The sequence below is a fragment of the Neoarius graeffei genome, chromosome 14, assembly GCF_027579695.1.
Source record: "Neoarius graeffei isolate fNeoGra1 chromosome 14, fNeoGra1.pri, whole genome shotgun sequence".
In the NCBI taxonomy this organism is placed as follows: Eukaryota; Metazoa; Chordata; class Actinopteri; order Siluriformes; family Ariidae; genus Neoarius; species Neoarius graeffei.
Genome location: NC_083582.1, coordinates 7,462,997 through 7,488,938, shown reverse-complemented (window position 1 = coordinate 7,488,938; position 25,942 = coordinate 7,462,997). Strand labels below are relative to the sequence as shown.

Here is a 25,942-nt window from a genome sequence, read left to right as displayed (position 1 = left end):
AGCCAGGCAAACTTAGCTTACGGAAGGAAGCACTTGAATTAGCCTACAACCAACTAGTCTCGCTGAAACCACATGTAATGTTGTCCATAGTAAGCAGTCCCCAGCATAACGTAGGCTGCAGTCATTTTTAAATCCCCGTCTGGAAACGTTGTGAATGTGTCAGTAGTTCTACTCGAACAGTAGAATGACAGCCATACAGAGAGGTGGTCAAGGGAAGACGAAATAAAAGGTAGTGTTTGTGTTCTGTAGGCTAGCGCAAGCCTACTGGCTATTTGTTATGGTGATGAGTAAACTTCATGACGTGACGCGTGCTCAGAAAGTGCATTGCACTTGTATATGTTAGGTAACTTTATAAAGCGCTATTTGAACATTTAAACACGCCAGGTGTGATATGGTGCTAGTAGGCTGTGTAATACTGTAGGGAGTTTGTCAGGACGCTTGTTGTGGGCTCAGTAATTAATTGTGTCGTGGATGCACACTTGCTTGGATAAACGCTAATGAACGAAATACATCAATTAAACTCTTGACTTAAATGTTCTTATGCTACTTCACATTGCGCTGTAATGCACTCCACTAGTATTTATAATTCTTGCGCAAGTGATTCTCCTCGCTAGCGCTTCTGATTCGGAAAGCGATATACTCTTAAAGGAGCAGAGCCGCGCGGGGCCGCCCCCTCACTCCGACTTCCGTTCTCTGAACAGACTCTTAAAGGAGCAGCCGCTCCTTTTAACCAGAGCTTTTAACACTCCGTTCTCACTTTCTCTATCCTAGCCCTGCACAAAATTTCATGTTCAATTTTACAATTAAACATGCATTTCATGGATATGAAGGTCTGTGTCAGTGTGTGCTATGTTTCATTTCATGTGAATTATAATGTTTACATTTATCGGTTATCGGCATCCCAATTCCATAATAATCGGTATCGGTATCGGCCCTGAAAAAAACATATTGGTCGATCCCTAGTCCGAACGGGTCTGACGTATATTCAATATGGCGGCGGTCAAAACAAATTCATCCGATGCTGAAATCTGTTGAATATCCAGATAATTATGTTGGAAGTTGCATATTTGTGCAAGATTTTCGATATTGAGACCATGAAGTCAAGTAACACGCCACGAAACGTTCCAAATAGGGTATAAAATGCTCGCGTCCATATTAGCCCCTGCCCCTCTCGACAATGTGTTCATTATTCGAAATAGTGCATCTTAGACGTGGGCGCGCCAACAATCCGAGTCTCTGAGATACAGACCATAACCTCAAAAAAAAAAAAAAAAAATCACCGGGCGTGTAACCGTCCGATAAACATATTTGATCATGGAGTGTCGTCTTTTCAATCTTAATAACTGTTAATAAAAGCGACATTAGTGATAATATTTCCCCTGATAGCTTCGATAACTAACGTTAGCTTGGTTAATAGGAGTAGCTGAGGTTGATAGCAGCTACTGTTAGATGGTCAGTCTATGGTGGTCACATAGCACGGTGTATTTGATACGAAACAACTGACCAAACCCGCGATTTAGTTAAGCGTCTCTTGGTGAACAATGCGAATCTTCGTACCGAATGGATATCATGTCTATGTCAAACTCCAAAATGTTTTTTTTTTTTTTTTAGTTGCTTAAGCTGTCAAATTGTTAGTCTGAGCCTAATTTACTGAACAGGAGACCCTGATAAACTTCAGCATCGAAAATACCGAAAGTGGAGTCCGATCTAATGAATCAAATTAAAGTCAGGTGTAAAAGTTGTGTTTGCACGGAAGACGAAAACAGACAAGGCTCCATAAATTATTTCTTTTCTGAGGTAAGTTCTGAGGTAATGCCAGCTAGCGGTTAACAAGTTGACAAACCCAGCTGTCACTCAAATCAGCCCCGCCCATAATTATGCATAAATGTATGGATCAATATAATTTAACCTGTTGAATTATATAAAAATTCACCCCCCCGGACAGTTGTCATGAAGGAGGAAACTAGCCATAGAGGCTGGAAACGTGTTTGTTTTCGCTGTAAAGTTGGACATTTTAACACGGGGGTCTACGGGAATTGACTCGCTTTTAGAGCCTGCCTCAAGTGGCCATTCGAGGAACTGCAGATTTTAGCACTTCCGCATTAGCTTCACTTTTCAGGAGCTGGAGGTTGCTGCTTGGTCTGTACTGTAAATTCAAAAATCCCCGCCATCTTGGTTGTCCAAAATTATCATCTCAACTTCTTTTGCAGTATTGGGGGGTGGAACCTGTGGGAAACGTAGCTGTAAAATGCTACCAATGTATCCTGGGACCGCCAAGCAACCAGTTTGTTGAAACGGTACTAGGTCGAGGTTTTCTGCCGTCCTGCATCGAGTGGCGGCAAAAAGATGGCCGCCTCCGTTACGTCATTTCTCAGTTTGAACCACTGAATTAACATTTTTTCCTCCGAGTTTGTGTTTAGGTTGCACCTTAGGCACGTGGATGGAGCTTTGCTTCTTCTGGACATACAGCTCAGACAAATCATGAGTTCAGTATTTCACAGCTCATAAGTAATAATTACCATACCTGCGAGGCACAAAAAAAGGAAGAAGGGGAAAAACATATATATATAGCCAGAATGCAAATCCGAGCGCATGGAAACTTTCTCTCTCTCTGTGTTGGTTTCAGTTCAGGATGAGATGTCTGCCTCAGCTTGCGCTACAGTTAATGGTTTTAATGCCTTCAGAAAGTCTGAATCAAAAGCTGGCACGGGTTCAACGGAACGGATCACACAGTCGGCTCCTGACAACATATCATTCCATACATATCTTCAAGTGAGACAACACCTCCATGGTAATACTCATAATAATGAAGAATGATCCACTTTCTAAAGGTGACGCTGATGGAGTCGGACTAATCCATCAAAGTCAAGGTGAACGCCCTTTAAACAGGAAGCCAGCAGGAATGATCATGAGCCTGGTGTACAAGTCTCAACACTCACTACGTTTACATGCACATAGAGAGAATCGAATTTCTGCCGTTGCTCGACTGAAATCGAAGTTCAAAATGCCATGTATACACCTTAATTCGGCTGAAATTGAACCGAACTTGATTTCTCGGAATCGAGCTACACGACCTAGTTTATGCGATTTCTGCCGAGCTACTTTGTGCATGTACACCCTATCGAGCTAGTTGTCGAGCTACTTCCGGAAGTGACGAGTGACGAGACCACAAGCGGGAAACACAACAGCCTCGGTCGGCATGACGACGAATCATGACAACGGCATGAATCTTTTCTTTTTGTGGCATTGTTTGCACTGTTAAAATTTAGCTCACTTACTGTATCACCAAATACATCTGTACAGCTGTTGCATAGCTGTGAATTGTGTACATAAGTCATTGTATTTGTGTGTGTATATATATATATATATATATATATATAAAATATATATATATATATATATATATATATATATATATGTCCAACATCTGAAGAATGTCAATAAAAACAAAACAATTGAACTTTTTGTGTGTTTATTAAGACATAAGTTAAATTGTAAGCAAAAAAAAATATTTTTTTGTAAGCAAAAAATGGACTTTAGAAAAATATTATTGTGCAAAATAAGTTGTCTTACAAAACAGTGGTCTGCGCCGGACAGTCTGTAGCCATAGTCTGTTAGAGCAAGCCTAACAACTTGAGCACGGAACTGCTAGTGTTGCCAGATTGGGGGTTTTAAGTGCATTTTAGCGGATTTGAACATGTTTTGGGCTGGAAAACGTCAGCAGTATCTGGCAACACTATAGCTCTTCATGACGACAACCGGAAGTGTACCAACACGATGGGGCGTGTAGCGCCACGTGTGGCTCGGGTGCACAATGCACCTTGCACAATAGCCCGATTTCACTTGTGCATGTAGGACTGGATTTCTCTGGCACCCCTGCTGGGACCCTTTGCTCGATTACCAACAGCAGCTCGATTTGGATGTGCATGTAAACGTACTGACTGAGTCCATCCACTTACTCCGGAAACTTCAATCTTTTAAGCTAATAAGAGTTTCGTCATTACCGTGGAATCAGGAGGATCCCGATCATGGTTGAGCAAAAAACGTAGAGCAGCTCATGAACAATATTATTTAGATTTGTACTAAAGGATGCAGTGGAACTTCCTGTCAGTCATCGAGACCCTTAAATGTCGTTACTGAATGCTGGACTGTAACGTAATGGAGGCAACCATCTTGGAAAATCTCTGAAACATCCATTTTTCTTGGTATGACTGATCATCCTGACCTCGTCCCGTGTTAACCTAGCTGCACTACTCGGATTATACAAACACCCCACCAGCACCCACGCCCCCCCAAAGGCAGAACACTAACTTGTAATATACATCATCATTGCTATCTTTGGTGTCTTTCCAGGTGAGCAGACTGCTAACAGCTACACCAACGGCAACCTTCTGATTATGAGGTTATTAACTAATTATAGTCTAATTATAAGTCATTTTAATACACTGACGGATAATTTTACTTCCATCAAATCGATCCGCCAACAGAATGACAATTCCACATTAACAGAACAAGAAAGAACAGAATGGAAACAGAACAGGAGAAGGAGTAGCACAGAACAGAAAACGACAGGACAGAAACAGGAATGGAAGAGGCCAGAATAGAATAGAATACGACAGAAAAATAAACAGGAACAAAAATAGGAATAGAATAGGGCACAACTCTATAGGATAGAATTGAAATAGAAAAGAATGGAATAGAAATGGACAAGGAAAATAAATAGAAACAGACATAGGAACAGAACAGAAATAGGAATGTAATACAACAGAAGTGGAAAACGGCATAAAGCCATAGGATAGAATAGAAATAGAAGAGAAGATAATTGCAAAGAAATGGACAAGGAAAATGAACAGGAATAGAATAGGACAGAATGCTACAGGAAAGAACAGAACAGAAATAGGAACAGAGTGGGCCAGAACAGAATAGTATAGAATAATATAGAATACGAATAGAAGGGAATAGAAATGTAAAACAGGATTAGAACAGGAAAATAAATAGGGCATAATACGACAGGATAGAATAGAAATAGAATAGAAACGGGCAAGGAAAATGAATAGGAATAGAAACAGGGCATAATGCCATAGGATAGGATAGAGAATAGAAATATAAAACAGGAATAGAAAAGGAAACTAAATAGGAAAAGGGCATAAGACTACAGGATATAATTGAAAAAGAAGAGAATGGAATAGAAATGGACAAGGAAAATAAATAGAAAGAAACAGGCATAGGAATAGAATAGAAATAGGAATGTAATACAACAGAATAGCATAGAAATAGGACAGAATAGAAAAGAACTGCAAAGAAATGGACAAGGAAAATAAATAGGAACAGAATAGAAGTAGGAATGAAATACAACAGAAGGGAATAGAAATGAAAAACGGCATAAAACCACAGGATAGAAACGGGCAAGGAAAATGAACAGGAATAGAAACAGGGCATAATGCTATAGGATAGAGAATACGAATAGAAGAGAACAGACATATAAAACAGAAACAGAAAAGGAAATTAAATAGGAATTGAAATAGAGCATAATGCTATAGGGTAGAACAGAAATGGATTACAACAATATGAGATCAAATAGAAATAAAGAGAAATAAGACTAGAATTGGAAAATGAATAGAAATAGAAAATCCAAAAATACATAGGAATGAGATATAAGTAGAGATAAGAATAGAACTAAAATATGAACAGAACAGAATATGACTAGAAATAAGAGTAGAACAGGTGCAAAGCAGAATTGCGGGAAAAATAGAAATACAGATAGAAAAGAGTAGAAATAGATATGAAAAGGAATAGAAACAAGAACAGGAAGAGCATACTCCAGAAATAGAATAAAAATTGTGGGGCAGAGAAACAGTAACAGGTGGTTTACTGATCTTCAGGATGTCGTTTTATTCTGTGTATAAACTTGAAATAAAATTACCGAGCGAAATGTTGCGGGACGTAGATGAAGTATTGGAAGATTTTGTGATGCATTTTGTTTTTAAAATAAAAGACTGAGTTGAAAACGCGTCCATTTTGGAAACGTGTGAGCCGAAGAGAAACCCTGAGCAGCAGAAGGTTCTCAGGGTCGAGTAGAGTAGAGTAGAGTAGAGTTCTGGGAGTCTTTCAGTAAGAGCTGCTCATAAACATGATCATGGGGGTTGGAGTGTGAAAGGAAGAGGCTGTAAAAACGAGCCTGGGTTTGTGCGGGAGGAGGAGCCGAGACGTTGGAGACAGAAATAGCTGCGTGTGATTGGTGGCAGGCTGCCAGGACCGGAGGGAGGCCTCGTCCCAGTACACCCACAACATCTGTAGTGGTCTAGACACGTGAGGAGCTTCATCTCCAAACTGCACCAAATCACCTGCACGTGTACTGAACCTGGCGTGATGGGTTGCGTTAGCTGGAAAACCTCAGCGCAACGTTAAAACAGACAGAATTTCTCTCTCCTGATGAAAGGAACGCTTCTTGCTGTTTTGTTTCCCCCCCACACAGATGACTTCTCGTTGACAGACGGGCTGAGCAAAGTTCCCACCAAGGAAAACATCTGCTTTTATGATTTCTGCACAAGACACGACGTTCTCTAGGTCAGGGTTCACCAGCACAGGGTAGTTCCTCACGCTTGAAACACCACGCAGGAAATTAGCGCTTCACAGTTTTAACTCGACACAACAAGGGGGGAGGGGGGAGGGAATTTTTCTGAAGTCAGAAACAAAACTGCCCCTGTGCTGAGGGACAGGGGGGCGAACAATAAGCGCCCGTGAGAGCGCACGTCCGCGTGGGCGTGGCGTTATGTCGCCTCCTAGGCTGGACGCTTGCACACACAAAAAAAAAAATGAAGTCACTCTGGCCTTCTGTGATGTTTATTAGCTTTTCACATCCACATGCTCATATTTCAGTTTCACTTCCGTCATATTCAAACGACCTCATTAAATGGCAGGATTTATAAATATTCAATTATTCAGAATATACAGTTTGGAAACACCCAGATCCTCCTGCTAAACAGACTAATATCCGCTAACCTGATGTACCAAAACGTGTTACCATGACAACCTACATCACTAATATTAATTAACCAGATTAGCTAGCTAGCCAGCTTAGCGTGCAGGTTTTGTGGCAAAACGTTTCCATCGTTATCTGATCATCTGTATGCTGGATCAAAGCAGTTTGGCTTATTCTCTGACATCACTAACTGAAATCAAACATAGCCCCGCCCCTGAACCAGTTATCATGGAGATAAGCGTTAAGAGTACGCGAATGCAAATTTTACCCACAGAATCTTTGGAATAAGCGAGCTAGCTTGCTAACTCCATAAGTGCTCCACAGGGGTGTTCACACGGCACATGTTTGCATCGATGCTGCACCGATGTATTTTGTTGCCATATATCTTACACCGGTGTAAATTTTGTGGAGCGTTCACACGTCACAAACCTGCTTACTAGAGAGAAGCGTGTTAGCACCGGTGCAGCCCCACTTGCGTTCACACGGCAGTTTTTGCGACCGTGCTATACGATAGTAATAATGCGGAAATGAAATATGCGCATGCGTGAAAATGGACTTCCTTTTCCCGGTTGTCATGGCATCACCAAGCGCCGAGAAAACAACGTGGATGAAGACACCAGTGTTGCCAGATACTGCTGACGTTTCCCAGCCCAAAATATGTTCAAATCCGCCAAAATGCACTTAAAACCGCCCAATCTGGCAACACTGGAAGACACGCAGTTCTGTTGTTGTTGATATTCGCCATTTTGGAAGCGCAGAATACCAGGATGCAAATTATGCAACGCCCGTATGTAATCAACTCTCCTCACGCGTAGCGAGTCTACCCCTGTAGCGTTCAGACGGCCCATTTTATATCGGTGCTGCCCCGCAAACTAGCATTTACTCCGGAGTAAATTTCTTAAACCACCTCCCGAGCAGGGTTAGATTTGCACCGGTTTAAGCAGCTTTCAGGGGCGACACCGCTATAACTTTGTACCGTGTGAACGCTCTACTGGGGCAGCCCCGGCGCTACACCGGAGTAAACGTTGCCGTGTGAACACCCCTCATTTTGGCTGCTCCAGATCACGTCCACGCAACTCGGCTAGTCATTTGCGTGACGTGCATTTTAGGACATTAATATAGACGCTAATTAGCATATTCAGATTTCTTGCGCATCAAAATAATTGGAAGTCAGGAAGGCTTTCTCAGTGGCAGCAGATTCCATCCAGTGCCCTGCAGCAAGCTTTCAGCTCAGGAGAACTCTATCGGAAGTGGTAACGCGTGCGACATCACAGTGTTAAAGCTAGCCGCTATCACGTGACCGACCTGCACGCAAAGCAGAGCCAGGTGTTTATGGAGTCAAACAACATGGCACTTTTGTTTCAGGCTTTTCAGAAAGGTGGAAAAAACGTGTTGCCAGGTATGCAATTAGGACACAGAGTGGGTGTTGGGCAACGATCAAAAAAAAAAAAAAAGCAAGTAAGACAAGAAAGTGTGTGGTAATGTTCCGGAATGGGATACACCACTTACCCATGATTCCGCAGGAGAACAGGGCCGTCCCCTGGCTCATGGTTGGCGGATTGTTCTGTAGAAAGAGAAAAAAGTTTGATGAAAAATACGCCAGTAGGTTGTAAGGTCAGTTCCTATGGACTTGCCCCCGAACCATCAATCCCAACCCTTAAACTTTGGCATTCTCCAAAAGAACCACACAATGGCTAACGGTGACCTCTGACCCCAACTTCCTTACAAGTTACAATCTGTGAAACGGTAATTGTAGTTAATAAAAGGAAACAGCGTGAGTGTGAACAAATGGGCTAGGAATGGCAAGTGAAACCCCTCCACCGTGGTGATGGTGTGTGCACAATGAAGACAGGAAACCAGAGCCTGCCCCCGCTGTTGGGTTCTGAAAGCCAACAATGACGAGCTCGTGCAAACCACAATCGGTTCTCGGGCTGTGGAAACTGGTGCACTGAAAGCAGATGCTAGCTAGCAGGAGAAATGATCGCTGGGTCTTGGGCTTGAGGTGGAGTTTTTGGCTTACATGGTTCAACGTTGGCAATTGTTTTGAAAAAAAAAAAAGAAGGGGGAATGGTTTGAGTTTGAGGATTTCTGGAGGGTTCAATTTGTCCAAAGCTGAAAGTTGATTTCTTACACATGAACTTTCGACTGATAAAAAGAACGCATTTTATAAACCGGAACCTTGTAATTAGCTGGATCGTGTTTCTCATCAATTTTAGAACAAATCCCAACGTGCCTGGGTCTGGATGACGTTACCAAGCTATACAACAATCCATCCATCCATTATCCGTAACCGCTTATCCTGTGCAGGGTCGCGGGCGAGAGGCGGGGTTCGCCCTGGACACGGGGAGAACATGCAAACTCCACACAGAAAGACCCTCACCGGCCACGGGGCTCGAACCCGGACCTTCTTGCTGTGAGGCGACAGCGCTAACCACTACACCACAATGTTTACGATATTAAACAACTCGTGAAAAACTAATCGAGGGAAGATTTCACTCAGTTTCAACACCGCACTGCGCTCGGTCATGTCCGTAATCCCAAGATGGCAGCTCTGCCCTTTTATTCAGACATCGTAATCAATCAGGAACTGGTTGTTTCTACGGAAACGGCGCCACCCCTCCATTTTACTGCAAGTTCTTTCAAACCGAAAGTTGATATCATCAGTATATTTCCTATGCAGATCAAACTGGGCCATAAAAATGACGTATTAAATCAAATTTTAAATTAAATGCAGTTGAAACGAGGTTTAGTAGCTAATTCAAATGTTTTAATCGCTATTTAAATTGCTAAAGTGTTCTTTTTTTAAATCATTGTTATTGTAAAGTTGCTTTCTAAGGATTATCCAAAATTATGGATTTGTCACTTTTTAATCTTGATATAGGTCTTAGGCGTGTGTAAAGAAATGCTGTCGACCAAAAACGGATTAAAAGGAATGAAATGAAATGTTTCAATGTTAAATTAAATACTATAATCAGGAAGCCATAATTAATGAAACAAAGCCAATATTTGGTGTGATACGACCCTTTGCTTTAAAGGGGAACTGCAGTCATTTTTAAACTTGCTTTATTTCTTAATTAACGTGTTATTCGATTACGTTTTGGGTTTTAGTAACCTTATATCGTGGCTCGTATTGCCAACTAATTGCAATTAAATATTATATTTATCGGCCTATTCGGTTTTTAGTCGTGTTGAATTTAGTGCGTTTGGTCCACGGCAGGCGTCGCTTATCCGCGCGATCTTCACGAAACTTCGAAACGTGAAGTGTCAGCCAGGTGTCAGCGCAGCCATTTTGAAAACCGTTTTCCAAACAAAATATTGCACAAAAGCAAGTTTATACGGAAGACGCGAGAGGCCCTTCATATAATCCTTTTTTTTATTCACCTTGTTATCCTGAGATAACGACATAATTAATTCAGGATCTCGAGAAAGTCAAAGTCAAGTCAAAGTCCTTCCCACGCCTTACAGTACCTGGTATTCCTAGGCAGTCTCCCACTCAAGTACTAACCAGGCCCACGCCTATATGTGGCGCATCAGGCGGCGCCGATCTCCGTTTCCATAGCCCTCGGCCTCTCGCCTATTACATAGCTAGGGTTACAGTGGGGGGCTAGTCCTCTGGTAACCACGAGGGTTTACAGATGTGCATGGGGAGTTAAACTCTCGTGGACCTCGAGAAAACAACACAACTAATTCGAGATCTCGAGAAAACAAAACCGTTATTCCGAGATAACGACATAATTAATTCAGGATCTCGAGAAAACAACACAACTAATTTGAGATCTCGAGAAAACAAAACCGTTATCCCAAGATAACGACATAATTAATTCAGGATCTTGAGAAAACAACACAACTAATTCGAGATCTCGAGAAAACAAAACCGTTATTCCGAGATAACGACATAATTAATTCAGGATCTCGAGAAAACAAAACAATTATAATTCAGGATCTTGAGAAAACAAAACAACTAATTTGAGATCTCGAGAAAACAAAACTGTTATTCTGAGATAACGACATAATTAATTCAGGATCTTGAGAAAACAAAACAACTAATTTGAGATCTCGAGAAAACAAAACTGTTATTCCGAGATAACGACATAATTAATTCAGGATCTCGAGAAAACAACACAACTAATTCGAGATCTCGAGAAAACAAAACCGTTATTCCGAGATAACGACATAATTAATTCAGGATCTCGAGAAAACAACACAACTAATTCGAGATCTCGAAAAAACAAAACCGTTATTCCGAGATAACGACATAATTAATTCAGGATCTCGAGAAAACAACACAACTAATTCGAGATCTCGAGAAAACAAAACCGTTATTCCGAGATAACGACATAATTAATTCAGGATCTCGAGAAAACAACACAACTAATTCGAGATCTCGAGAAAACAAAACCGTTATCCCGAGATAACGACATAATTAATTCAGGATCTTGAGAAAACAACACAACTAATTCGAGATCTCGAGAAAACAAAACCGTTATTCTGAGATAACGACATAATTAATTCAGGATCTTGAGAAAACAACACAACTAATTCGAGATCTCGAGAAAACAAAAGAATTATTTCATGATCTCGAGTAAACAGCTGAGAAATGGTTCATTCAGTTGCGCCAAGTGACTTGTGATATGCTGACTTTGGGGCTATTTCTCATTCTGTATAGACGCAACTTTGGTCATTAGAATGTCTGGAATAATCAATCACCTAATAAGGCAATATTTTGATCAGGGGTTGACGCAGGGAGAGATTGCATTAAGGGGGCGCAGCTCTGCTAGAAATCTCAGCTGTTTTCTCGAGATCATGAAATAACGGTTTTGTTTTCTCGAGATCTCGAATGAGTTGTGTTGTTTTCTCGAGATCCTGAATTAATTATGTCGTTATCTCGGAATAACAAGGTGAATAAAAAAAGATTATATGAAGGGCCTCTCGCGGCTTCCGTAAGTTTAAATGGCAATTAGGTACTGCCTACTTTTTTCAAACTTTCCTGATCGCTATCAAAACAAACAAAACTTCCGGCTTGATTACGTCGACATTCGAAAGAGGGCGCGCGCGTCTTTTGACAACGTTGGCAGATGCTGGTTGCTTTGATTTCCGCTGTACGTTTTACTTCCGTCCTACGACGTCTCGCACAGGTCTCGACGAATCTCATTTACGGCCGTTGCTTCGACATACGGACTGATATATTACAGAGCGTATTTCAAACACTCAGAACTTGCTATAGCAGCGACAAAATAGCGATCACAAATGCATTCCTGTATTTAATAAAATGAGATAAATAGAATTTTGAAGATAAAAAAAAATTCGCCTTCAGTTCCCCTTTAAAAAAAAAAAAAAAAAAGTCTGAGGTCCAGTGAGTGCAGTTTTATATAGCAAGGAAATGAGCTGTAGGTTTTGCTGAGCATCTTCCAGAACCAGCCACAGTTCTTCTGGACTCTTTGTCACTCTCACTTCTTCATTTGGCACCAAAACCCAGTAGTTTTTTTTTTTTTTTAATCCAGGGCTGAGATCAGATGATAGCGTCCAACTCTGTAAGCATCAAAAACAAGAGGAAATGTAACGTGATGCAAATCTATAAACACGCTCTCAGATCCAACACCAGACGTTTCGAATTGAGGAAGCTAAATAAAAGCCTTTCATTCATCGCGTGTTCTGTATGAACCCTGTTTACACGTTTGAATCGGTTTTCTCATTTTCCAACTGACTGGAAATCCCATCTTGTTTTTTTCCAGGATGTGCCTGAAGCCTGAGTGAGTAATGAGCGAGGCTTGGTGTGGCCCAAAGAAAAGCACCACATGATCAGGATTTCAAAAATTCCAGTCATGAGATAAAAACAACTGCAATTCCGATAACAGTTGGACTTATTACAAGTGGCAAGCTGTTACAATAACACGCCTTCTTTCCAACACAATATAAGCAATGCAAGCAATTCTGACATCATTTCCTGTGACCTGAATGAGGCTTGTGTTTTCCCCCAAGAAAGCAAACTCTGAGTGAAAACGCTTTGTAATCAGATCTGCTCGTTCCTGTGAATCCGTGACAGGAAGACGACTTCCCTGAGGGAAAGGAAGACGTCGGCTGTCTCGTCGTGTTAAGGCCAATTTATGCTGACAACCCAGTCCTCGCAGATAGCGTCGCAGACAGCGTCTGCGTAGCCCCCCCACCTTCGCAGACGCTCTGCGCGCACCTCCCAAAAATTGTGACCACCGCAGAAGCCTCGCAGACAAGAGGGCTCTGATTGGTCCACTCTACATCCGCTGTACACGCACTTCCGCTTCCCTACTTTCCCGGTTTGGTTTGTTTTCACGACCGCCATTTTTAAAAACACGAGCGAAGATGGAGCAGCACGAAGAGCGGTTGATTGAGGAAGTACGGACATCTATACGACTCCAGTTCTAGTCATTATAAGTAACCGGAGGATAAACACTCCACTAACCACACCCACCAACTACTCCTAGCGACTTCGCGCCCCCTTGCGCTGTGGCGGTGAATAACATCGCGCACGCCTATTACTCCCCGCTCAACGATAAATTACAACTGTCTGCAAAAAGCTATCTGCGAAAGCCTTGTCGCAAGAGCATGCAGAGGCCTTTAGTCGTTCGTGACGGTAACGGAGCGCTTTCGCCTGCTTCGGTCTTACCAAGTCCAAGGTCGACTCTTTGGAGGTTACATCATCGACGGCCTTCTTTTCCAGTGTTTTAGTGTGAATGATCACCATGGCCACACACATCTTTGCGAAAGCCCATTTCAGCGAGTGGAAAATCTACGAGCGTCCATCTTTAGATGATTTGCTTATGCTCCCATCTGGCCTCTTGTTACTTCTGGAACGTGCTTCGAGAGGAGCCCTGTTGACCCTGCGGACACAAAAGAAAAGATGCTGGTTTAGCGTTTGGCTTCCCATGCTGGCATAGAAACAATAGTGAGACTGGCTGAGACTGTTCATGTGCTTCAACCAGATACTGATACTTCTTGAGAGGAATAAAACACGGCAGGGTGTGCTGCGATAGGAAAACGATCAGTTCTGGGGTGGCGTCACTATTACTTTCCGGTAACAGCACATCCTAAAGCGAAGCATTTTATTCCTCTTATACAGCGGACCCCGTTAAAATGATCGGGCTTTCTGATGTAAAAAAATGAGACCACGATAAATAATTTCAAAACTTTTCCCGCCTTTAATGTGACCTGTACAATTCAATCGAAAAACAACAAATCTGTTCAGGAGGAAAAACATAAAAAATAAATAACGCACAATAAGCTGGTTGCGTAAGTGTGCGCACCCTTAAACTAATACTTTGTTGAAGCACCTTTTGATTTAATTACAGCGTTCAGTCTTTTTGGTTCGGAGTCTATCAGCCTGCCACATCTAGACTTGGCAATATTTGCCGACTCTTCCTTGCAAAAGCGCTCCAAATCTCTCAGCTTGCGAAGGCGTCTCTTGTGCGCAGCCCTCTTCAGGTCACCCCGCAGATTTTCAACTGGATTTAGGTCTGGGCTCTGGCTGGGCCGTTCCAAAACCTTTTTGGGGTCATTTTTGTGCTGAAAGATGAAATTCCTCTTCATCTTCATCTTTCTAGCAGACACCTGAGGCCATTATTAAAAAATGTTGTGTTTCCGGTCCACCGGCCAGGTGAGTGCTGTTTGTGCGGTTGAAATTTTTTTTTTAAACGCCGGTTTTTCGACATTTTTTTCAGATTCGTAAATCTAAAATCAAACTTGACATTTGCGCATTCCCAGAGCTTTCCACTAAGGCTCATACTAGCCAGCCATGACAAATAAGTAGCCAGCCGGGGGGAGTAAACACAAAATAAACTCCTGTGCACGCAGTTCCCAGGATTAAATGCATTTTCCACAGACCATTTATTTATTCACTTTACTCAAATACAAAGTAAAATGGCAGTAAATCTTCTTTCTTTTCTTGCGTATTGCATCATGAGGCGTTCCTGGCTTGTAAATCTCTTATTTTCGGTGCATGACACATTCACGCAGCTGAGCATGCTATGAATTAACAACGACAACGGTCTGCAGTGGGGCGACACAATTACACACTCAGCCAACATTTCTCCATTTGTGTATGAAAATACACTCCAACCACTCAGTTTGGGTTCATTTACAACCAACGGTGCCTTTTGATGCCAGCACGTAATTGAACGAGAGAAGACTGGTTTACCGGAGACAAAATAAGCGTCATCTCTGCTTCTGTTCCCTCCGACACACTACTGCCTCCGCCGAGTGCACGCACACACCGCATGTCGGGGCTGCGGATGAGTTACTCTCCCTTGATCAACGAAGTCGGCGGGGAATTTGTGGTTATTATCGGTACAAACAGCGCGAATCACAACTTAAATGAGTGCGGTTCAGTTTGACATTATTGTCAGTCCGTTAGATAAACATTTAATTTTATTAAAATCGAAAATTAATATTTAGAGCCTGTGGGCTACAAAAATAATAGTCATTAAAGTAGCCGGCTGGACTTAATTGTGTAGTCGGCTGTACGTCCGGCAGCCGGCGCTTGTGGAAAGCCCTGCATTCCGCGCAGAATATAGAACTGAATCAGCTCTGCGCATGCGCCGTGCGGCACAAAAAAATGGCAGCCACCATGAAGGAAGGAGATCCGGAGTTTTCAAACATTTGCTTAAGTGTGAAATCGCAAAATGGTATTCTAGCGAACAACAAAATAGTAAAGATTCAGAAAAACAAATCATTCAGTGATCATTTTAATAGTGTAATTTCATCCGAACTCGGCCTAACGGGCGATTTAGAACTACAAAAAGCCCGTGTGTCGGACATTTTAAGTACCTTTGTAAAAGTTTTGCAAACGTTGCAGTCAGCATTTAAAATGCTAACTTAAAGTTTTTGTACAAGTTTCAGTTGATTAAACCGTCATATTTTATTAAATGTGTGTCTGCTTTTGTAATAAAAAAGTACTGAAAGAGAAAGCAAACACAGCATTGCGATTTCTTATCCATCCATATATATTAAAAAAAAAAATCCCTCCCTCCCGACTGAAACTTTTCTTGCTCATCCGGTGGACAGGACAGGAAGTGGATTTTTTTTTTTAAGGATGGCCTGAAGGTTTTGGGCTAAAACTGACTGGTATTTAGAACTGTTGATAATTCCCTCCACCCTGACTAAAGCCCCTGTTCCAGCTGAAGAAAACCAACCCCAAAACATGATGCTGCCACCACCATGCTTCACCGTGGGTATGGGGTTCTTTTGGTGATGCGCAGTGTTGTTTTTGCACCAAACAGACCTTTTGGAATTGTGGCCAGAAAGTTCAACCTTGGTTTCATCAGACCATAACACATTTTCCCACATGCTTTTGGGAGAGTTGATTTTTTTTTTTTTGCAAAATTTAGCCGGGCTTGGATGTTTTTCTTTGACCCTACCTCATAGTCCAGACATACGGAGAATACGGGAGATTGTTGTCACATGTAGTACACAACCAGTACTTGGCAGAAATTCCTGCAGCTCCTTCAGTGTTGCTGTCGGCCTCTCGGCAGCCTCCCTGACCAGTTTTCGTTTTGTCTTTTCATCAATTTTGGAGAGACGTCCAGTTCTCGGTAATGACACTGTTGTCTCATATTTTTTCCACTTCTTGATGACGGTCTTCACTGTGCTCCATGGTATATCTAATGCCGTGGAAATGATTTTGTCCCCTTCTCCTGACTGATCCCCTTGATGCTTTGTAAGCTCTCTGTGAACCCTGGCTTTTGCTGGAGGAGGCAACTGAGTAAATGTCTGAACTTTATTTGGGGTTAATCAGAGTCAGTTTAATTGATGGCAGGTGTGAACCCAAAAAGACTGAACGCTGTAATTAAATCAAAAAGGTGCTTCAACAAAGTATTAGTTTAAGGGTGTGCACACTTATGCAACCAGCTTATTGTACATTTTTTTTAATGTCCCCCCCGAACAGATTTGTTTGTTTTTCGATTGAATTGTACAGGTTATAGGTCACATTAAAGGTGGGAAAAGTTCTGAAATTATTTAATCATGGTCTCATTTTTTTTTGCATCAGAAAAACCGATCATTTTAACGGGGTGTGTAAGATATACTTTTTATATCCACTGTACCACAACAATTCACTGAGGATTACACCTTTTTTTTTTTTTTTTAATTATTAAAGGATGAAACATCGTAAGTTTTGTCCATTTAGAGCAGGACTCGACGTTAACTTTTGACACCTTTTAATGGCCTCAAAAAAATGTTTTGCCCCCCTTGAATTTTCTTTTGCTCTAATATTTTGTGGTATTTCGGCAAAAGTTTTCAAGTGCACGCTTCAAGGCGATACTGATATGTTTTCTCGGGATATAATTGAGTTATTTAGACAAAAAGTACATGCTTTTTTAAAAACGTTTATTTCTGCAACAGAAGAACGAGACAAGTCCTGAAAACATGAAAAACATACTGTAAATCAATATCATACATGCAAGACTTTATGTACCGGTACGAGTACATAATACGTCTTTAGAGTTTTGGACACAAAACGCACTTTGTTTTGCCGATAACAATGACTAGCAATATTGCAAAGATGAATTATAAAACTAAAAACATTATAAAACAGGAGTCTGTACTGCAGTAGTGTCTTATCATTCAGTTCGCCATTACATTTAGGAGGAAATTAAACAACCTGTCGTCATCTACACAAGCATGATAAATGGCAGGGTTTTTTCTAGAAAAATTTAGTATGAGGGCGCTCACCATGGCGAGGGAGCGAAGCGGGGGGGGGGGATGGTGCCGGTTGTCCCCCCCCGCCGTGCAAAGCCTTTGAAAAATGCTCCAATGGGACATTCTGAGGCTATCTGAGAGGGAAATTGTAACAAATTGTCTGTCAACATTGAAAAAGAAAGAAGTAATCTTCTTCTGCCCCGGACAGTCTTTGGCTTTCTTCCGCTTCGTGCCGCGGGATGACATCTTTAAATGCCCAAGTGTCGACAAAAACAACTCGCGAACTACTTCTGTCAAAAGCTCCCGCGCCGGTGGGTGAAAGGTCATTCAGTCTCGAGAAATCTCGCTCTACAAGTCAGCTGACCTTGTACGTAACCCATGTCAAATCTCGCGAGAGCAGCCGCGACAAGTAAACAACATGGCGCCTCAGTCTGGAAAACGCCAATTCGGATTGTTTTTGCGCCGTCTGGTGGTGTATCTACTATGATTGGAATATTTTTGGAGCAATTATAACGTATTTGATGATCAGACACATTGTCACGTAGTGTTGCTGGGATGTTTTCACAGAGTCGGTAAGGGGGCGCACGCCGAGAGTAAGAGGGCGCAGCGCCCCTGTTCCCCCGTTTAGACGAAAGCCTGAATGGGGTACGATAGATTTATCTACGGGATAATTCACTGTAAATGATAGATATATTTACTGTAGAGCGCGTTTACTATTTGAGACACAAAAGCACGTCTTTCCATTCCGTGAATGTCCGTACAACTACACTGCAAAAAATGGCCTTTCAAAAATAAGAAATAAAAGATTAAAACAAAGCATATTTGCTTGAATCAGGTGAAAAAAATCTGCCAATGGAACGAGTCAAATTTGACTTGGTAAGATTTCTTAAAGTAAGATGAAAAATCTAACCTGTTTTTAGATGAAATAATTCCAAAATAAGATTGGGGAACTTATTATGCGAGATCTGATTAACTCAAAATAATCAAAATAGTTCTTATAACAAGATCGTACTTCTTACATTTAGCCATTCAAGTCATTTTTATTTATTTCATTTTAAGGGTATTTCACTTAAATTCACAACAAAGTCTTAGCAGTAAAAACTGAATTTAAGATAAATATACTAATATTAAGATTGTTAAATTCTACAACTAAGCATTGCTAGCTTAAAATATTCTCCTTTTGTGACCTGTAATTAGTAAAATACTCTAGATATGAGACCAGAGACTATCTTGAATCAAGTTAATGACACGTGTAGCATTGCAACAAGTTTATTTTTTTTCCCATTTCAACATTCAAACATTAAAACATCTCTTAAGATTCCACTTCCCCAGGACCTCGGGCACCAAAAATAAAATAAAATAAAAAAGTCTACGCATTTTGACTTACAGTGCTTACACAACGCCAAAGCAACAGTGCATTTTGGGGGCACTGACTATTCATGTGTACGAGGGGTTTACATACAACCCCGATTCCAAAAAAGTTGGGACAAAGTACAAATTGTAAATAAAAACGGAATGCAATAATTTACAAATCTCAAAAACTGATATTGTATTCACAATAGAACATAGACAACATATCAAATGTCGAAAGTGAGACATTTTGAAATTTCATGCCAAATATTGGCTCATTTGAAATTTCATGACAGCAACACATCTCAAAAAAGTTGGGACAGGGGCAATAAGAGGCTGGAAAAGTTAAAGGTACAAAAAAGGAACAGCTGGAGGACCAAATTGCAACTCATTAGATCAATTGGCAATAGGTCATTAACATGACTGGGTATAAAAAGAGCATCGTGGAGTGGCAGCAGCTCTCAGAAGTAAAGATGGGAAGAGGATCACCAATCCCCCTAATTCTGCACCGACAAATAGTGGAGCAATATCAGAAAGGAGTTCGACAGTGTAAAATTGCAAAGAGTTTGAACATATCATCATCTACAGTGCATAACATCATCAAAAGATTCAGAGAATCTGGAAGAATCTCTGTGCGTAAGGGTCAAGGCCGGAAAACCATACTGGGTGCCCGTGATCTTCGGGCCCTTAGACGGCACTGCATCACATACAGGCATGCTTCTGTATTGGAAATCACAAAATGGGCTCAGGAATATTTCCAGAGAACATTATCTGTGAACACAATTCACCATGCCATCCGCTGTTGCCAGCTAAAACTCTATAGTTCAAAGAAGAAGCCGTATCTAAACATGATCCAGAAGCGCAGACGTCTTCTCTGGGCCAAGGCTCATTTAAAATGGACTGTGGCAAAGTGGAAAACTGTTCTGTGGTCAGACGAATCAAAATTTGAAGTTCTTTATGGAAATCAGGGACGCCGTGTCATTCGGACTAAAGAGGAGAAGGACGACCCGAGTTGTTATCAGCGCTCAGTTCAGAAGCCTGCATCTCTGATGGTATGGGGTTGCATTAGTGCGTGTGGCATGGGCAGCTTACACATCTGGAAAGACACCATCAATGCTGAAAGGTATATCCAGGTTCTAGAGCAACATATGCTCCCATCCAGACGACGTCTCTTTCAGGGAAGACCTTGCATTTTCCAACATGACAATGCCAAACCACATACTGCATCAATTACAGCATCATGGCTGCGTAGAAGAAGGGTCCGGGTACTGAACTGGCCAGCCTGCAGTCCAGATCTTTCACCCATAGAAAACATTTGGCGCATCATAAAACGGAAGATACGACAAAAAAGACCTAAGACAGTTGAGCAACTAGAATCCTACATTAGACAAGAATGGGTTAACATTCCTATCCCTAAACTTGAGCAACTTGTCTCCTCAGTCCCCAGACGTTTACAGACTGTTGTAAAGAGAAAAGGGGATGTCTCACAGTGGGAAACATGGCCTTGTCCCAACTTTTTTGAGATGTGTTGTTGCCATGAAATTTAAAATCGCCTAATTTTTCTCTTTAAATGATACATTTTCTCAGTTTAAACATTTGATATGTCATCTATGTTCTATTCTGAATAAAATATAGAATTTTGAAACTTCCACATCATTGCATTCCGTTTTTATTTACAATTTGTACTTTGTCCCAACTTTTTTGGAATCAGGGTTGTACCTACCAACCTTGAAAAAAATTTATGAGTACAATTTTACAATTTCATGAGTACCCCCCCCCCCTCGCGTCAACCTCACCCCAACCCGGCGCGCATGCGCCCCCACAGACCACAACCAGCAGACCAAAAACACACTTTCAATCCAGTTTTATTGATTGACCTTGGGAACATAGTCCAGTTTTGTAAAACATTCCTATTGATAGACTTTGGGAAACTGTTATTGATGGCTCTTGGGAACTTCCTTCCGTTTTGAAAAGCACAACAAACATTAAATACATGTGCAAATGAAATGAAATTAAACCAGAGCCACTCTTTCAAAATAAATAACAACACATTAAATTAATACAGTATGTAAAAAAGGCACTTTCAACACAAAACATGGTCTGCACAAATTTCCCATGCAATAGGTTTAGACTTTTGGATTTTTTAACATGTTGGAAGTATATTGCATTATACAGTAAAAATATTGCATTATACAGTACACTGCAGTATTTTGTAGTATGCCTTTTTCATGTGCAAACTATTGCATTTGCATTCGAAATATTGCATTTACTGCAGTAATACTGTATAAAAAAGCATTTGATACTGCAGTACCACGCAGGTTTTTTCATAAGAGGGATGACCAATTTTCGACTTCACATCATCTGCAAACATTCTAGGCTACCATTGACAGAAGTTACCGACTGCGCTTAAGATATACAACACGCTACGTTTTGTTGAGCGCATCAGTAAAGTGGTACTTATAGTGATTCAATGAGAGCGCGAGAGGAATTGTAATCAGGTTTCGTTGGTTACCGCATCGAATATGCAACCTCGAGTGACGGCTTCCAAGTTAAATGAAGAACTAGCCTGTACTGTTGGTGTTGTAAATGCACAAAATAACGGCTAGGAAGCTCGAGTGCACGTGAAACAACCGTTTCTGTTACAAATATAAAAACGACGTCTCTAACCGACGTTTCAATCCCCGTCTCGCTCGAGCCACCTGGCTGCACCGCTGCACTCAAGTCAGAGATGCGAAGGAGGAGGGGGGGTGAAGAGGGCGGAGCCACACGCTCTGGAAGAGGGGCGGGGGATTGGGCAAAGCGTTCCATTCTGGCTTTGAGTTTTCTCACAGATCAGCGGTATCAACTTCAGCGAGAACTTGACTGAAATGCGAGTTTGGACGATATGCGTACTTTTTAATGTGAAAACGTACAGTCGTACAATGAGGTAAAATTTCGTAGCGAGGCTACGCAAGATGCGTACAGGTTGGCAGGTATGGGTTTACAAGATCAGGCACAAAAAACAAACAAAACCACTGAACTTAACTCACAGCATTCCAAAAAGACCTCACTAAAACGCCCTCCACTCACTTTTTGAAGGCACTTGTCTGGTCTAGAGTCTGTAGAGCATCTAGAACAGGGGTGGGCAATTATTTTTCCCATGGGGCCACATGAGAAACAGAAAATTTTGTGGAGGGCCGGACCAAAAGGCTGAACTAAATTCTGCATAATATTAATTGTATTTCTTTATATAAAACAATAAATAACATTGTTTTTACAAGCTGCTAAGACTGGTAAGAGTCTGGAAAAAAACGAGGTTGCCTTACAAAAAATGTCATTTATTCAATCAAATTTCCCAAAACAATGGTTAACAAAATGTGAACGTTTGTAACATATTTTTTTTCAGTCACATTCACCCCAAAACACAATAAAGACATCACAATATTGTCTTTCTACTCCAAATATCAAGCAAGATGCATCATATTATAATAATGATGCCCACATTTGTAGTCTAATCACCTCATTTGGTGTTTTTTATTTGCTCAGTGAGAGAAATCTCGTCTCTGTTGGTCTTTAACGAGTGCATCAGAGTCAGGTTGAATGTCTGAGGTGGAGATGCGAAGCACAGCTGACACATGATCATCAGTCGATTCGGTGTAGGTATCAGATCTACAGATCGGCTCGGGCTCCGGCGCCTGCTGGTGACGTCACACTATGTGATTGGCTGGACTGTTTGAAGGATGACGTACAAGTTTGTGGTTGGTCTGGACAAATTACGGAAGTAGTTATCGCGGGATTAGGTTTCGTGGGATTTCATGTCATGTTCATGTGGCGCGCATTGCGTTTTTGTTGAACACAACTTCAAAATAAAAGCAATGCACATTCAGTCCATGCATGAGGTCAAATTAGAAAATACATTTATTTTCGAATTTCTAATTAACCTTACGCGGGCCGGTCAGAATGAACCAAAGGGCCGGATGCGGCCCGCGGGCCGGAAAATGCCCAGGTCTGATCTAGAAGGAGCTCACTCTGAATGACTGAGAAAACAGTCGCAGTAAACTTAGGATCTGTAAGGTGGAGTTGAATTGTAATGAAAGATTCAAAGATTTCAGTAAAGTTCATTTATTCCCAAAACAAGCATACTTTGTTTTTTTTTCTTGAAACAAGATGAACCGCATTTGACAAATGTCCAAAATGTACTTACTTGTTTTAAAAAAAAACCTTGTTTTATTTTCAAAGGTGCTCCAAATAAGACTTTTTCAAGACATTTTGTCTAGACAAGATTTTCAAGATGGACTGTCTAAAAACTAGCCTTTCTAGCTAAATGAGGTTTTGCTTGTTGGGCAGTTATGTCTTATAATAAGGGTGGCGAGATGTTTTGACTTGAAAATAGACAAATAAACTTCCTAAGATTTTTATTTTTTGCAGTGTTCTTTTATTATGACAAGAATGATTATACACCATGTTCACACTGCAAGGCTTAATGCTCAATTCCGATTTTTTTGTGAGGTCATTCACATTAACAAATATATGCGACTTGTATGTGATCCTCAGTATGAACGAAAAGCGACCTAAAAGTGTTCCGCATGCGCATTGCAGGATACGACGACGTCCCTTTTTTTCCTTTGGGGGGGTGCTTGCGCTTGTCTCGGAGCGCGGATCTCCAAACACATGAGAAGCCTATCTTACGCACATATCACGCGGACTCCACACCTCCACCGCGTCTGAAGTCATAACTCATCAGGGGAAATCGTGTCCGCATTGGCATGTTCAAAAAACAACCTCGCGTCAACAATGATACCACACGCAAGAAAAAAAAAAAAACAGTCAGGCTACTCAACAACCAACCTGGCAGCAGCGAGCAAGCCCCAAACCATCCTAAATTATTATTATTATTAAATTGTAGAAGTCTGGGAGGCTTGCTCCTCATACAGTTATCAACTTGGGGCCACTTTAGCATGTTTTAAATCTGAATTTCTTGCGTTTGCTTACCTCAAAGTGTCCGCAGATCATGCACAGACTTATCCATTATATCCACAGTTTTTTGCCAAGTCTCACACAGGTTTCTTTCAAGTCTACTGTTGGGCCAATAAATCATAAATAAAACAGCTCAGATTTGTTTGTTTAAGTCGTTTGCCACTCCACTTTATTCTCGTGGCTTCACACACCGCTGCCGTTATTATCCCCTAATCACGAGTTTGTTGGTCTTCCAATATGGCGCAGGGTCTGTTTACTTCCGGTTTCGGGTGACGTCAGTGAAAGGGTCTGTTGCCTTCTCTGTAAAATGTCTGCGACCAGGCAACTCATATTTGGGATCGAGTGTGTTTAGTAATTTTTGGAAGCCTGGTTTTTACCACTATACTAATCGGGATCATGTCTTCGGCAATGAAGTTAGTGACTGCATCCGTTACAGCTCTCCATCTCTGACTCGGTTTCTCATATGGGGGGCTTTGGAGAACGAGGCCGCTATGGTCATTTGTTTAGCTCGTGGGCAAGTAGTTCGGAGTTTAAGAGACTCTTCATACTGTACCGGGTGAGTTTCAGGTGATGGAGCATATTTGTAGTGCTGCTGCCTTTCGTGATGACAGGTTTTTTTTTTTGCACACTTTACAAACTGGCATTTGCTGTTCCACGTCCTCCTCGCGATATCCAAAAAAATGCCAGATGACTGACCCCTTACTAGTTCTTTTAGGAACCAATTCGTCCGCTTCCATTTTTAATTTGTCGCTGAAATTGCCAGAGCTTACACGGTAGCCTATGCAAAACCAGCGATTGCACGAACTGAGTCAGCGCTGTAAACCGGAACCAGGAAATCTTCCCACCGGCAGTGTTGCCAGATACTGCTGACGTTTTCCAGCCCAAAATATGTCCAAAACCTGCCAAAACGCACTTAAAACCGCCCAATCTGGCAACACAACCGAAACTAGAAAATCTTCCCGGAAGTTCCTTTCAGCACCGAGATGTCGCCCGGGATTGGTTGGCGAGTGCGTGACGTTATTGTTTTCTTTACCCTTAGGCAGCCTCTCACGTTACTGCCTGAGGGACAGGGAGAAAACCACCGGGAAAGGTTTTAAACAAACACGAAACAAACGCAAGTCAGAAGATGACCATAAAATACTCGATAGTTATGATATAATAATTTTATGTAACGCACACAGAATTTTCGGAGATATATCGAGTCTATTCGATATATCGCACAGCCCTACCTTTACAGCACCTTCTGACCAATCAGAGCCAAGAACTCAGCTGTCCTTTGGCGTAATATACACTTTATATTGTCGATACAGACGTACCGTTTAGTCCATCGGCGTTAACTATCATTCCCGAAGCCAATCAAAGGTACTAAAAGCACTCTTAAGTCCTCATGACAACGCTGTATCTCACTGAATACACTCAGACAGTCCATGATCTCGCTTCCGCATGTAATCCTTCTTTATTGCAAGCCAATGTCCAGAGGTTAAACCCAAGGCGTGTAATCAGCTCATCAGGACACGGGCTGAGAATAGCCCTGACCCTGCGTTTATCAAAACATATACCCTTTCCTCAGTGACGTGAACACGCCTCATGCTGTAACCCTGCTGATTACTGCCACATGTACAGCCAACAATCGCTCGGCTGTTTTCAGGACCGCCGCTCGCCTCGTCTCACATCACACCGTCTCGTCTCGTCTTGTCTGATTACATCACCAAACGTTCGGGTAGACCGGTCGTGTTGAAATGTTCCAGCGAAAGTATGTCCAAGCGGGAGGTGATCCAGAAGGGTCACTGTTCTGTAAACTTGGCGTGTGATGAACGGCTTGGGTTTTTAAAAGAAAAAGCAGAGCACAAAATCTATAAAATCGATTACTGAAGCACACAAAAACGGTCCCTGGATAATAGACTCGGCTCTAGAAAGCTAGAAAACGTGTGGGAAAAATAATTGGGAATTAATATCAGGTTTAAAGAAGAACTGAAGTCATTTTTAAAC

At 41.6% G+C, this 25,942-nt stretch overlaps 1 protein-coding gene across 2 annotated transcripts in view; it reads right to left on the bottom strand.

The window, feature by feature from the left end:
* fam53b (family with sequence similarity 53 member B) overlaps positions 1–25,942 on the bottom strand; it is a 98,029-nt gene that overhangs the window by 24,649 nt on the left and 47,438 nt on the right. For both annotated transcript variants that reach the window (XM_060939211.1, XM_060939210.1), the window contains 2 exons: positions 13,623–13,836; positions 8,492–8,546 (listed from right to left, as the gene is read on the bottom strand). In XM_060939211.1, coding sequence (XP_060795194.1) covers positions 8,492–8,546; positions 13,623–13,712 — 145 coding nt within the window. In that variant the 5' untranslated portion in view covers positions 13,713–13,836. The remainder of the gene's footprint in view (positions 1–8,491; positions 8,547–13,622; positions 13,837–25,942) is intronic.